This window comes from Notolepis coatsorum (assembly GCF_963971535.1).
Source record: "Notolepis coatsorum genome assembly, chromosome: 11".
In the NCBI taxonomy this organism is placed as follows: Eukaryota; Metazoa; Chordata; class Actinopteri; order Aulopiformes; family Paralepididae; genus Notolepis; species Notolepis coatsorum.
This window is the reverse complement of record NC_140175.1, coordinates 82,944,131-82,958,804: the sequence shown is the minus strand read 5'-3', so window position 1 is coordinate 82,958,804 and position 14,674 is coordinate 82,944,131. Positions and strand designations below refer to the sequence as shown.

At 44.0% G+C, this 14,674-nt stretch overlaps 1 protein-coding gene across 1 annotated transcript in view; it reads right to left on the bottom strand.

Annotated features, from left to right (window-relative positions):
- Positions 1 to 14,674, bottom strand: part of scai (suppressor of cancer cell invasion) — a gene marked incomplete at its 3' end in the record, with an annotated part of 71,701 nt that overhangs the window by 3,259 nt on the left and 53,768 nt on the right. The window contains exons 9-13 of the mRNA XM_084324434.1: positions 9,319 to 9,423; positions 6,388 to 6,466; positions 5,901 to 6,000; positions 2,572 to 2,653; positions 2,356 to 2,428 (exon numbers count right to left, since the gene is read on the bottom strand). Coding sequence (XP_084180560.1) covers positions 2,356 to 2,428; positions 2,572 to 2,653; positions 5,901 to 6,000; positions 6,388 to 6,466; positions 9,319 to 9,423 — 439 coding nt within the window. The remainder of the gene's footprint in view (positions 1 to 2,355; positions 2,429 to 2,571; positions 2,654 to 5,900; positions 6,001 to 6,387; positions 6,467 to 9,318; positions 9,424 to 14,674) is intronic.

The following is a 14,674-nucleotide window of genomic DNA, read 5'->3' as shown; positions in this document are numbered from 1 at the left end:
AAGTGCCGTCCAATGAGTTCTGAAGCATTTGGCTGAATATGAGCAGATAATATTGCCCGAAACAATATAGAATTCATCCTGCTGCTTTTGTCAGTAGTCACATAATTTCATTTAATTTAATTTCATAAACCTTTATTTAAACTCGAAAGGCAACTGAGGTTTCCCTCATTTACAGTCACATCGAGTGTACATGCGGAGTTAAGCAAAAAAAGGCATATAAAATCACAGAATATAAAATCATAACAATAAGACAAGTAAGGATAACAATCAATTAAAACATATACAACTTGATTAACAAAGGTTGGAGATCAAGGTTTTAAACTCTGCAACAGAGGGGATAATATCAAGCTTTAAGGACTGTTGGAGTTCATTCCATGAGCTAGGGGCATCATAGCTAAATGCAGACACTCTAATATGGTCTTCCTGTTTATGCGGCTCTCCAATGGTTTACATCTTGTGGTGAACCCTCCGTATTCACTCTGGTGAAGTCTTCTCATGATCGTTGACCTTGACCTTGACACAGATATGCCAACCTCCTGGAGAGTGTTCTTGATCTGGCCAAGTGTTGTGAAGGGGTTTTCTTCACCAGGGAAAGAATCCATCGGTCATCCACCAATGCGCGCCGGTCTAAATCACATTGCATGCGTGCATGACAAAGGATAATAGTGATGATCTAGCGTAGAGCCATATGGAATCCGCGATCACGGAATCGCGGAATTGAGCAATAAAAATGGAATCAACTATAATTTTAATTTTTTTTATGTTGTGGGACTTGTACAGCACTTTGTTCAACTTTGTCAGTGCTGTAAAGTTTAAACCTTTTTAAATCTACGCTATGGTTAATATCGCTAACATTAATTAACTTAAGCTGAGCAATTGAATGTCACATTTGTTATTATTAAATAGCTGTATTTGATCAAAAGCAAAAGAAAATCATTATAAGCCCTGCTTTCAAAATATTGGTATTGGCATCGGCCATTGAAAAATCTCTATTCAAATCTATAAAAAATGTTCTTGAATTGATGAGTGCAAGTTGTCTCGTTTGTATGCATCAACACTCCATATTGTCATACTTTCTATATGTGTTGCTCTGGTGGCGATCAATCAGAGCATCCCTACTAGACACACTTTCATCAATCAGAGCATCCCTACTAGACACACTTTCATCAATCAGAGCATCCCTACTAGACACACTTTCATCAATCAGAGCATCCCTACTAGACACACTTTCATCAATCAGAGCATCCCTACTAGACACACTCAATCAGAGCATCCCTACTAGACACGCTCAATCAGAGCATCCCTACTAGACACACCCAATCAGTGCATCCCTACTAGACACACCCAATCAGTGCATCCCTACTAGACACACTTTCATCAATCAGAGCATCCCTACTAGACACACCCAATCAGTGCATCCCTACTAGACACACTCAATCAGAGCATCCCTACTAGACACACTTTCATCAATCAGAGCATCCCTACTACACACTCAATCAGAGCATCTCTACTAGACACACTTTCATCAATCAGAGCATCTCTACTAGACACTCAATCAGAGCATCCCTACTAGACACACTTTACTCAACCAGAGCATCTCTACTAGACACACTTTACTCAATCAGAGCATCTCTACTAGACACACTTTACTCAATCAGAGCATCTCTACTAGACACACTTTACTCAACCAGAGCATCTCTACTAGACACACTTTACTCAATCAGAGCATCCCTACTAGACACACTTTACTCAACCAGAGCATCTCTACTAGACAGACTTTACTCAACCAGAGCATCTCTACTAGACACACTTTACTCAACCAGAGCATCTCTACTAGACACACATTACTCAATCAGAGCATCTCTACTAGACACACTTTACTCAGTCAGAGCACCTGGACTAGACACACTTTACAGGACTCTCCTAACAGGATCTTTGTAGATTTGTGAACCAATTTAATTCTTGAATATAATTACAGATTGATGAATACAAAAATATATATATTCCCCTTGGTAATGAGTAGCAATTTCAGAATAATAATTTTTGCATCAAGGCATTGAATTAATTAAAAAATAAACCATGATATTAAACAAGGGAAATGTGCTGATAGCTTGGGCTTCATTATAGAGTGAGAGAGAGAGAGAGAGAGAGAGTGAGAGAGAGAGAGAGAGAGTGAGAGTGAGAGTGAGAGTGAGAGTGAGAGTGAGAGTGAGAGTGAGAGTGAGAGTGAGAGTGAGAGTGAGAGTGAGAGTGAGAGAGAGAGAGAGAGAGAGAGAGAGAGAGAGAGAGAGAGAGAGAGAGAGAGAGAGAGAGAGAGAAAGAGAGAGAGAGATTAGATGAAGTAAAACATTTAACCTTGAACGCTCTTGGGGTACACTGTGGGGGATAGTAGACACACCAGGGGCTGGCCAAACAGATTGGTGAAATTCTTTCAGGAAAAACAATGGACAGAGAAAGGAACGACACATTGTGAGTATACATACATATAACATAAAACAGATACAAGAAATATATATATATATACACACTGTATATATAATAAATTGTAAATAAATGACTCCCTTTATGTACCTTATAGGCAGCGCTGTTTGAAGAGTCCACAATAACAAAAAGAGGCTTCCTGGTGAAGGGGAACAGGTCCCCAGGATGAAGGCTGAAGAGCAGAACAAACCATCAGTAGGCTGAACCGATATGGTGTCATGCATTTAATAATACAACTTAATTTAATAAAAACATTTTCACATTAATACTTCATAAGAAATCTGAAATTAAATCAGAAAACGTAACACCTCAACAAGTAACCATAATTAGATTAAAAAAACTTTTTTTTACATTTTATAATTTTTTAAACTTTTTTTTACATACCTGGGATGACAAGTAGCCTACTTTAATTTTGTAATCTGATTATGTAATCAAAGAATTACTTAAAGGGGAACTATCTTATAAATGGCCTTTTTGAGTGTTTAGCATTGTTTCCTAGCTATGTGAACTTATATTAATATGATCTATGTCTCAAAATTCTCATATTGGCGCATTCTTCCAATTCTCCTCTCACAATATTCACCCTCACTGAACGGAGTCATTTGAAAATGTGCGCGATATGTGATGTCAGAAAGACACTGCTGCATGATAATGTTCAGGCGACGACGCTGCTGCGCAGTGGTTTAGGAGCCCAGGCTCAAAACAGCTCGAGATCTTGAGGTAGAAAAATGCTGTTTTTGAGGACTTGATTAGAAATACAAAACAATGAATAAAAAAAATATATATATATTACAGAGGTGTTCCATAGACTCACAGGAATTGTGTAAAAGTGCCCAAATAGTGAAAGAAATAGTAAAATAGTTCCCCTTTAAAAGGTATCCAATAGTGTTCTTGTAAACAGCTAAACAGAGTAGATATTGTTGTTCTATAGTATAGACCTCTCACGCATTCTAGTCATGTTGATGAGCCCCGGTTTTTAACTGCCTATGGTGAAAATGAACAGTATTTTCCTTTCCCATTTACCAGTGATTTTGACCTTGATGCTGCATGTGGGGTTAATCAATGGGGAAATGCGTTTCACCAAAGGATTTTATGTTTTGTTAATGTTTCAATTATATTAATTATTTAATATTTATTCATTAATAATGCCAAATTGCTAACCCTAAATGTCCGGTTGTTGCATAGAATGCACTGACGCTGGTGACCTAATTTGCAATGGTAAACTAGTTTTGGCCATTTAGCCATTTTAACTGCAGCTTCAAAATCCAAAATCCCCTGCCTTATCAGAGAGAGAAATGTATATTTAGAAGGCCTTGTTCACGGGACAACAGCCTGCATGAACATACGGTTATCCTATAACCATAGTTATATGAGTATAGCGAGCGCTCTGCTCTATTGGAACCCTATCCCTTATCAATCTAATACTGAATACATTTCTTCACATGTACACACCCATCCGCCTGGCCACACCCTACATAAGCGGGGACGTGGCCATACTAATAGCTCCTTCCCAAGTCTTTCACCACCGAAGGCGAAGACCACGGGGTCCTCAGTGAGTCAGAGCAGAGCGCTCGCTATACTCATAACTATGGTTATAGGATAACCGTATGTTATATTATCGTATAGCTTACGCTCTGCTCTATTGGAACACAGGAGCTGAGCAGAGCGGAAGCTCGACAAATGTACCCGCTGAGGCCCCCCACAAACATCAGAACCGAGGAGGACCCGAGCCCCCGGACCCCCCTAGAGGGGGACGGGAGGGAATCGGATCAGACTGTGCGAAGAGGGTTTAGCAACTCAACGCACAAGGTGAGCAGACCGTGGGACTTACCTTCACACAGAAGGACCCGCGACTACTCAGGCGCGCATCCCACATGCCACTAGGGAACGAACGGGAAGAAAAAATAACCGTTACAGCCCCTAACATCACAGGGTCAAAGGTCAAGAACCCAACCCCGTGGCAAGGCCATAGCAGCGGAGCGCGGAGGACCCAGCCCCAGGAACAGCCTGAGGGTCAGGACCACCCCCAACGATGCCGTAGCATCGAGACCCCACCAGACGGTCACTAGTGACACCACCCCCCACATCGCCAGCTTATCGGACAGGGCCCAATCCAAGAGCAGGCCCTTCCCCTTACAGCACGCCGCCCTGAAGCACTCTACAGAGGCTACACCCCCACAACACTGTGGGGCCATTCGGCGCACCGGGGAGACAACCCCGAAAGAGGTTGATCCCTCAATCCTGGCAACAGGTCAAGAGCGTAACTCGACCTGTGCCCGGAGCACTGCGGACTAGACCGGCGCCAAGGGGTCTACTGTGAACAGCACCCCGGCGGAAGGGGCGTTCGGTATGCTGTGCACCATGTCGCAGCCTCCACAAAACCCGACTGGCCGACCCCCTAGAGAGGCAGAGGCAGAGAAGGTTGACACGATTGGCAGACGTCATGAAAAGTGCGGGGGCACACTCGCAGGCAGACGGGGTCAAGCCCGGCCTAAACCCGAGAGTCGACTCCGCTACCAACACCACCCCCCTATGTTTAGTTTAACAGGAGGCGGTTGTTCCCTTAACCCCCCCAAGAAAAAACTCTGAAACACAACTGCGCGTATACACCGGCTATACAGGCAGTACAAGCGTTTCAGTTTTCAAGAAGGGGTTAACCCAGGCCAACAGGTCGACGAGAACGAATCCGGACCAGGACGTACACAGGGATGCCAGAGGGGTACAATAGAACCACCTCGACAGCCCCCTCCCAGCCCCGCCAAGCAGGGGAAGGGAGGGGCGAATAATTATGGAGAAGGACCAGGCTCCTTAGCACAGCGCAAGGTACAACAGAATATGGACCAAGCAACTGCAAAGGATAACTCGTAGTGACGTAACCACGAACACACCTCCATAACATCAAACCCTGTGATGCCCGGGCCAACCCGGCATTTTCCCCCCGGAAAAAGCACAAAGTCCTTCAGGGTACCAGAACAGCAGATCTGCGCCCCGGCGGACAACGGGTTAACTGACCTGGTCCGGCGCGACCAGAACCAGTCCCGTGTCCTAATCACGCCACCATCCCCAGTCCTAAGAGGGGGGTAGGTACGCGTGTCGATCTAAAACATCACAGAGGGCGCCACCAAGATGGTCAGAACATGAGCGCACCGTACCCGGTGGCCCACCCCATGGGCATGAGACCCCTCCGCCAATGTTTCAATGACTGGAAATGTAGTCTCCGAATTTCCCAGTTTTCCAAGACAAGTGGGAACCATGTACATAATATAGCGGCAATTTGATCAACTAGTGGTCAAAACCTCCACTGGATACCTTTAGGTGTCAGTGTGGACCACACAGTATCTGGAGATATATAAACCTTGCTGATGAAAACTTAAGCGTGTCACGAATGAGCCACAAAGGCCTAGATTCTAGATGCTCACCAGTGCATCTCTTTCTGAGCCTGACTCCTTTTCTGCACAGACTCTCCGTTGACCACATCTCGATTTGTGTTCGTGAGAACTCCTCCACAATCATATGGACCTAGAAGAAACATCCAGAGAAACCAGCACGTCAGTTCAGCTCGGAAGTTACGGCATTCACATGGTTCCAAACTTATTTTTGAAAACAACGTGAGCGTACGTATAAATATAAAGAGACTTCTAGATGTCAATGCACATTAACAAAAACTCAAAGACATTGTATCTTTTCACATCCAAAGTGAAAAAGAGCATTGAGCCAAAACGTAAAAGCATAATAATAAAAATCCCAAAAAGGTACGTCCACTGTATTTACACAACAAATAATGGCATCTTGTTTGAAAGGATTTTCCCAATTAAATTCATTCAAAGCTCTGAGCGACTTCTGGCGGAATGTCCTGAATGTCACAGTTCGAGTTGTCTTTCCACATCACGTCTCTTTGTACAGTACCTTCAAATTCCAAGCGGCCGTTGGGAAAGACTCCAGTGGCCGACAGGTAGACAAGCAGAACACTATTTGCTGGCAATTCCTGGAAATCAGAGCCACGGAAATACGTTGATGAAGCCATAACATAACTATGTACCCATTAGGTTGTTGTATGGGAAAATGACATTCCTATATTCTGTGGCTGTTCTATGGAACAATTTGGCCGGAGAGTTGAAAATAATAAGAAATGCAAATAGATTTAAGTCCTGTCAGATTAAATTTTTTTATTATTAGAAGTGACTTTTAAAAGTTTGTGTGCCGGGTAGGGGTGAGCGGTATAGCTTAAAATCGATCACGTTATATTTCGAATTTTGGACGGTATATCACGGTTGCGTTTCTCTTTTACTTAACATGGTTCCAAGTGGTCTGCCCATTTCACATTCTAATTATCTCTCTCACGGCATCCAACTACGACATCCTACAACATCGACTACACAGCGATCATCCATGAGTTAACGCTGCTGAGTTAACTATAAAAATACAGCATGCATGCATGATGATTGTAATTTACTTGTCATTAGTAGCAACACTTGTAAAACTGAACACAGGAGGGGGAGCTCCAGTAGCTCACCGCGTACCTCGGACGCTATTTCGGCGTCGGGGACAACCGTGCGCGTCACGGATCTGGGGTACACGAGTTCGACTCCCGGACTCGCCGTATTTTCTCAGAGTGTCTTTCCCCCGATCTATACCCCATTCAACCTGTTTCTGTCGGTCATGCTTGACCAGAAAAAAGCGATAAACGCTAAAAGAACCAGCTGACTGGTCAAAGTTTAAAAAAAAACTGAACACAGGATGGTCCATAAGAGTCCAGGTGGAGATGGAGATTGTGAAAATGATGACGCAGACACACTTGCTTCCAAAACAAACACTGTTACAAAGGATCAGATTAAACCGAATATATATATTTATTGATTGATATATATTGCATAGTATTTGTATATCGTTTGATATCCCTTGTATATTCCTTGTACATATACACGGAATATCCCTTTAGCCTAGTGCAGACCATGGTATTTCATTCTCCTATTGGACAGCGGTCCACAGGCGCCGGGGCCGTGCCTCCAGAGTCAGGTTCAAAGCCACCGTCAAGACATGTCTGTACATGCCCGGCCTTGCCCAGGGATACGAGACAGAAATGAGGTTGGCACTAGATTGTTCGCCGTGCATATAAATATGGCGCAGGTGAATACAGAAGTAGAGTTACCCAATAAGTTGAAGCCTCACCCACGATACTCCGTGCGGTGAAGTATGGCCTGTTTGGCCCCAAAATAGAGCATTGAGACCGCGTGCGAATTAATAACTGAATTGTCAGAGTTTGGCGCTATACCGTCGAGTGCGACATATTTCTATTAAGTCAGTAATAGTCTATTTGTGTATAGTGTATCGTGCGGCTAAAGTTCTACAGTGACCAGCATCACCAACGCTTCCTCGTACCAGCTAGAGTGCTTATCCAGGCTGGGCTGCTTTCATGGCGCTTTCACCCGAGGAGACCTAGACGAGAACCGTGTGGACATGTACACTGGATTAATCTACCCGACGACTACATAGCCCTTTGCGGCTGGATTATATTTGTTTTGGTCCTGTGATTTATGGAGCGGAGAATCGCCGACGCCTACACGTGTGGGATTTACCCTGTGAGGAGACCAGTCGAGTCTGCGCCTCAGAGAGCCTGAGGCCGGCTAGCTTTCTTCACTGTGGAGCTACAGTCTACGGAGAACAGCTGTATTCGTCTGTGGATCAAGAGGCTATTGCACCGTCTCCTGTACTTGGAGTCTCCTTAGTCATCGTTGACCAGACTCTCTACTACCGACAGATCCTCTACCCCTGCTGGCTTACAACCGGGGGGACCCTTCCAGTATCTCCCGCTATATATTACTAGTGTACCATAGATATAATTCCCTAAGATTCAGGTTGTATAATTACCTCCTGCGTAACCAGAGAATGGACATTCATTATTGATTTGCCTACGCACATTCCTTTGCCTTATAAGCGCATCCAAAGTAAAATACAGAGAAGTATATTATGTACCTTTTGCTGCAATAAATACTTGATTACACCTTTGTGTGGAACCGATTCATTGTGGGAAGTGTTCATCATATTTATATATCATGTACTGTATGGCCAGTAATTAAAGTACATAAAGCGGTAGTGGTTTAATGATACCATACTTATCAATACAGTCAGGGAATTGTACCCCTCAGTTACAAACACCATGTGCAGCACACCGATATTATTGGTGCATCTTCTGACATGACATTGGAGCCAAGTAAACACTATATGCCCACAATGATGGGACTTATTATTGACCAAACTCATTTCACCATACAGCACAAACTAGCTTGGGGCTTACAGTTGTCACCAACACTACTCGGAGAATGGTAATAGAAAGCGTCCACATTTCACAAGTTTTAAACCATGTTGCCTACTTTACATGCGCTCGGAAGCACCTTTCTATCAAACTAATTATTCTTCTTTGAGAATAATCCCTTGGCACAGATTTCTACCGGTACACCCGTTATACCGCCCACCCCTTAGTGCCAGGCCTTATAGATTGTCATTTTTTATATTTTATGTTTTCTACTGGTCATGTTGTTGCTGTTGTTGTTGAGGTGTTGTTGGTGATGATTTGTTTTAGGTATTGACACTGGATACACGGTTTTTAATGTTACACTATTAATCCTGAGCCTGGTGTGTTGTCGTTTCGATTGTTGTTGAAGTTATAGGTGCTGTATTGTAATAATATACTATTCACCTTATTGTGTTTATCCTTGATGACCTTTCTTAAGAATGTGTATGAGAAGCTTGCTTTAAACGTATGTTCTTGTTTAAATGAATAAATAAAAATCAATCAATCAATGTAAGAGTATGGCTATACTGCAGGTGAATACGGACCTTAAAAGAGGCGGACAGGAAGGTGAAGAGCTGGCTGAACGTGGGTTTGTATAATAAATACTTGTGTGGATTTTCTCTTTTTGCCGGCTTCTCACTCATGGGTTCCTGGAACAAAACACACTTTAAAAAGATCATTCTCAAAACCCTTCCATCCTTTTACTATGGCTACACAGGTTAATTGAACCATGCTTATCAAAATTACAACAACAACGTATGACCGGTAGCTCTTATAGATAAACATTTTATGTAGTGTAATCTTTTATTATTATTTTTAATAATTGATCCACAGAGACTTTAGAAAGGTGTGGAATAAAAGTATTGCTTTTCCCCCCAAAGATTATGAATACATTTATTTATTTTGCTGGTCCAAAATATTGTTGTTTACATGTTGTGTGCATGTATCCCCTACTTCCTACCCCACATGGAATGCACCTAATTGGATCAATTGGATCATTTAATGACATGCTGGTGAGCCACTAGATGCGACATCTAGTGGCGACATCTAGTGGCTGAATGTTATCTATAGCACCTTTAAAATTACAAGTACATTTTCAACAGCTTTCTACAGCTTTCTACTGAAAGCACAAAGAGGAAATTGATATCAATCTTCTTGTCAGACTCTGGAGAAGACAGTAAACACATTTCCCATAATGTTGGTGTGTTCTTTTTAAGTTGGTAAGTTGTTAACTCAATCAGCGCCAGACCCGAGGAAAGACGGGTTAACTCGCCAACCGTTCAGCGCCAGACCAGAGTATAGTCGGGCTTTCATCTGTATTTCTTTTATTCAATATCTTTATTGATTTCTCTTACACGGACCTCAGGGTTACCAACTCTGAGATCGCTAGAGTGCAATACCGGCCGTATCCTGGTAGGTGGCAGTATCGCCCACCCTTCCAAACCTTTTTTTTTCACACCCGGTGTTACATTTAATTCACTCTGGGCGCAGTTTTCTTTGGTCAAGCGGTTCACTCGATGACATTGAAACACGTCAAATGCCCCCGATGCATGTGTTGTGGTGGATTATGTTGGCGACACGATGGACACCAATACTGGAAATCGCGATCAGACAATTGGAATATTCTTTTTGGGGTACCTCCTAGTGAAGGTAAGGACTATATGACATCAATCCTGCTTTGATCCAACCATGATTTCAAATCGATCGCAACGACCATGTGTAACATACTCCAGAACGTATGCCGTTGGTGACGATCAAAGCATCAAAAAACAACCCCCTCCCCTTTCATGCATTCATGATGAAACATAATACCTATTATATACATTTGATTTGGAAATAGTAGCGTGTCCAGGCGAGCAAAGCCAACGCTTTTAGTAAAATTCACGTATTGCTCCATAGCGGCGTTTTCTGGAATTAGCCAGGATCACTCTGAAACTACACTTATATTCACCACGGTATAACACGCGAACGTATACATAGGGCTGGGCGATAAAACGATAACGATAACTATCGCGATAAATTATTTCCTCGAAATAAACATGAAACGTGGTCGCAAAGTTTCGATATATCGATTTTCCAAGCTTGGCTCCGTTCAGCCTCGGCTCAGCACACTCACTAACAACAACCAACGTTACGTGATGACGTGCTTACGCACAACAGCTAACAACCAATCAGTGAAGGAGATGGCCGAGAGCGAAGTAGACCCGGAAGGAGGTAGGACTCACTCAACAACAAGGCTTGCTAGGCTAATTAGCTTGCACGGCGATGTTTTATATATTTACGTGCCGAGTATGTGTGTGGCGTGAATTCTGAGGCCACGTTTATAGTAGTGGGGGTATACAGTGGACGTCGTTTCAATATATTGTGGCGGAAGAGAGTATTTTAGTTTCAAGTTTCAAGTTTCTTTAATAGTTGTCATACAGAAGTACAGAATACTTTTGTACAAAATGCTTCTTACTGTTGCGCTCCAGAGACTGTGCATGACAAGATAAGTATGAAATAAAAACATAGTAAAAATTAGAAGAAAAAAAAAGAGGTCACAGTGTTCAGTTTAGACATATGTACAATGTTCGTAGACGTAGTTACCATACAATATACAATACTGTGCAGTGTACTAATATACAATACTATATAGTGCAAGGCATAAATGGACAAGGTGCAGTTTAGGTACAATTCACAGTAGGTGTACGAGTTGTAGTGCAAATCCTTTATCAATAAATATAAAGTGTAAGTGTGTTTGTGTGATCTAAAGTGTGGAGAGTGGGTGCTGCAGTGTGTTGTTTGTTTGAGTGAGTGTGTGTGTGCGTGTGGGTGTGTGTGCTGTGTGCATTTGATGGTTGTTGCATAGTGATTATTGTTCGTTTAGCGATTATTGTTCGTTTAGCAGCCTGATGGCCTGGGGATAGAAGCTCCTTCTGAGTCTTTCTGTGCTCGCCATAAGACTCCGGTATCGCTTGCCTGACGGCAGCAGTTCAAAGAGGCAGTTGTTCGGGTGGCTCGAGTCCTTAATAATTCTCTTAGCCTTCCCCTTGCACCGCTTGTTGTAAATGTTCTGGAGGGTGGGAAGCCCCCCTCTAATTGTGCGTTCGGCTGAACGTGTCACTCTTTGTAGTCTGCTACGGTCTTGTGCAGTGCTATTCCCAAACCAGGAGGTGATGTTGCCGGTCAGGATGCTCTCTATTGTACATGAGTAGAAGTTCCTAAGGATCTTCTGACTGACTTGGAACTTCCTTAGGCGCCTGAGGAAGTAGAGGCGTTGTCGTGCCTTCTTCACAACACTGTCAATGTGTGTGGTCCATGTCAAGTCCTCGGATATGTGGGCTCCGAGGTACTTGAAACTGTTCACTCTCTCAACTGGTGCCCCGTCGATGCTGAGGGGGCTGTAGTCCTTGACCCCCGACCTCCTGAAGTCCACAATCATCTCTTTTGTTTTGCTGACGTTCAGGGAGAGGCAGTTCTCCTGACACCACTGTGACAGGTTCTCTACCTCTTCCAGGTAGGCCCTTTCGTCGTTGGCAGAGATCAGGCCCACCACTACTGTGTCATCAGCAAATTTGATGATGGTGTTGTTGTTCCGCTGTGCTACGCAGTCATGTGTGTACAGGGAGTAGAGGAGGGGGCTCAGAACACAGCCCTGGGGGGCCCCTATGTTGAGCGTGATGGATGAGGAGGTGCAGTTGCCGGCTCTTACCACCTGGGGTCTGCCCGTCAGGAAGTCCAGGACCCACTGGCACAGGTCATAGTTCAAGCCCAGGTCCCTGAGCTTGGCTATGAGTTTGGAGGGGACTATGGTATTGAATGCTGAGCTGTAGTCGATGAACAGCATTCTCACATAGTTCCCCTTCCTCTTGTCCAGATGTGATGCTGCTGTGTGCAGCACATGGGCTATGGCGTCCTCCGTGGACCTGTTGGGGCGATATGCAAATTGCAGAGGGTCCAGGTTGATGGGGAGGGAGGAACAGATGTAGCCCTTCACTAGCTTCTCAAAGCACTTCATGGCTATGGAGGTGAGGGCTACAGGGCGGTAGTCGTTGAGGCAAGCGGGCGTAGATTTTTTGGGTACAGGGATGATGGTGGACTTCTTCAGACAGGTGGGGATGACGGCCTGTTCCAAGGACAGGTTGAAGATGTCAGTGAATACCGGGGCCAGTTGGTCGGCACAGACTTTTAGGACGCGGCCGGGGATGCCGTCCGGTCCTGCTGCCTTCCTGATATCCACTTTTTTAAAGATCCGTCTCACCTCATGCTCTGTTACCCTGAACACTGAGTCTCCATCAGCAGACCCCCCCCCCCCCATTGCCGTGGTTTGTAGGCTGGTGTTGTTATTCACAGCCTCAAACCTCGCATAGAAGGAGTTGAGATCATTTGCTAAGGAGATGTCACTGTTCAGTTTGAGGGGGGTTCCTTTGTAGTCTGTCATTGTTCTGAGGCCCTGCCACATGCCTCTAGAGTCAGCCTGTTCAAACTGAAGTTCAACTTTATCCCTGTAACGCCGTTTTGCCTCTATTACTGCTCTCCTGACGTTGTATCTTGCCATCTTGTGTTCTTCCATGTTGCCTGTCACCAGCCCGGTGTTGTATGCTGATGTGCGCACTTTCAGAGCCTCACGGACGGATTTGTCTACCCAGGGCTTTTGGTTTGGGTAGATATTAATTTTGGTGGTGGGGATTATTACTTCTACCTGAGTACAGACATAGTCAATCACCGTTTCGGTGTATTCGTTAATATTGGCTGTGTTATCACGGAGTACACTCCATTCTGTGCTTCCCAGCACTGCTTGGAGTGACTCTACTGACGTCACGGTCCAACGTTTAACCTCTCGCGAGACCACCGGCGTTCGCTTGAGACACTGTTTGTACTTAGGCAAAAGAAAAATTGCAACGTGATCGCTTTTACCGAATGGACTAAGAGCCTGTGACTTGTACCCATTCTTAAATTGCGAGTATACATGGTCTAATATGTTCTCGCCTCTGGTGGGACAGGTCACATGCTGATAGAAATTCGGCAGCACCTTTTTAAGACGCGCGCTGTTGAAATCCCCCAAGACCAAAATGGCCGCGTCAACGTTAGCTGCCTGGAGTTTGTTTACCTCGTCGTGAAGTTTTGAAAGTGCGACCTCAGTGTTCGCGTGTGGTGGAATGTACACTCCGATGAGGATGATGGACGTTAACTCTCTTGGGAGGAAGAAGGGTCGACATTTTATCGTGATAAACTCCAGGTCTGGGGAACAGTGGTTAGACATTTCCTTTGTGTTGCCTAAATCGCACCACTCCTTGTTTATCATGAAGGCGATGCCGCCTCCTTTCTTCTTTAGTGACTCTAATGCCGTCCGGTCTTTTCGTAGAACGAAGAAATGGTCTGCCGGTTCTATTGCATGATTCGGGACATCTGGACTCAGTGTCATATTTAGCACATTGTCATGGAATACATCGCTTAGATACAACAGGCTGGCTAGGATAACTAGCTTGCACGGCACTGTTTTATATATTTACGTGCCGAGTATGTGTGTGTTTTGAATTCTGAGGCCACGTTTATAGTAGTGTGGGGTATACAGTTCGTTTCAATATATTGTGGCGGAAGAGAGTATTTTAGTGTCATATTTATTGTCATGAGATACTCCGCTTGTCGGCTAACTGCTAACGTGCGCGGACTGATGACGACATCAACTCGACTTGAGACATTCGCAGCAGCATAAGAAGTTAATTAAACTTGACAGACATTATATCGACGATAATTATCGATATCGAATTATATGAAAATAATTTTTTTATTTTATCGCGATAACGTTTTTGGTCATATCGCCCAGCCCTACGTATACATGAAAAAAATTATTCTTTTTCACAGATTGAACGATGGACAGTTGATGTCAAATGAGCCATAGTATTGTATCCATAGCTATAA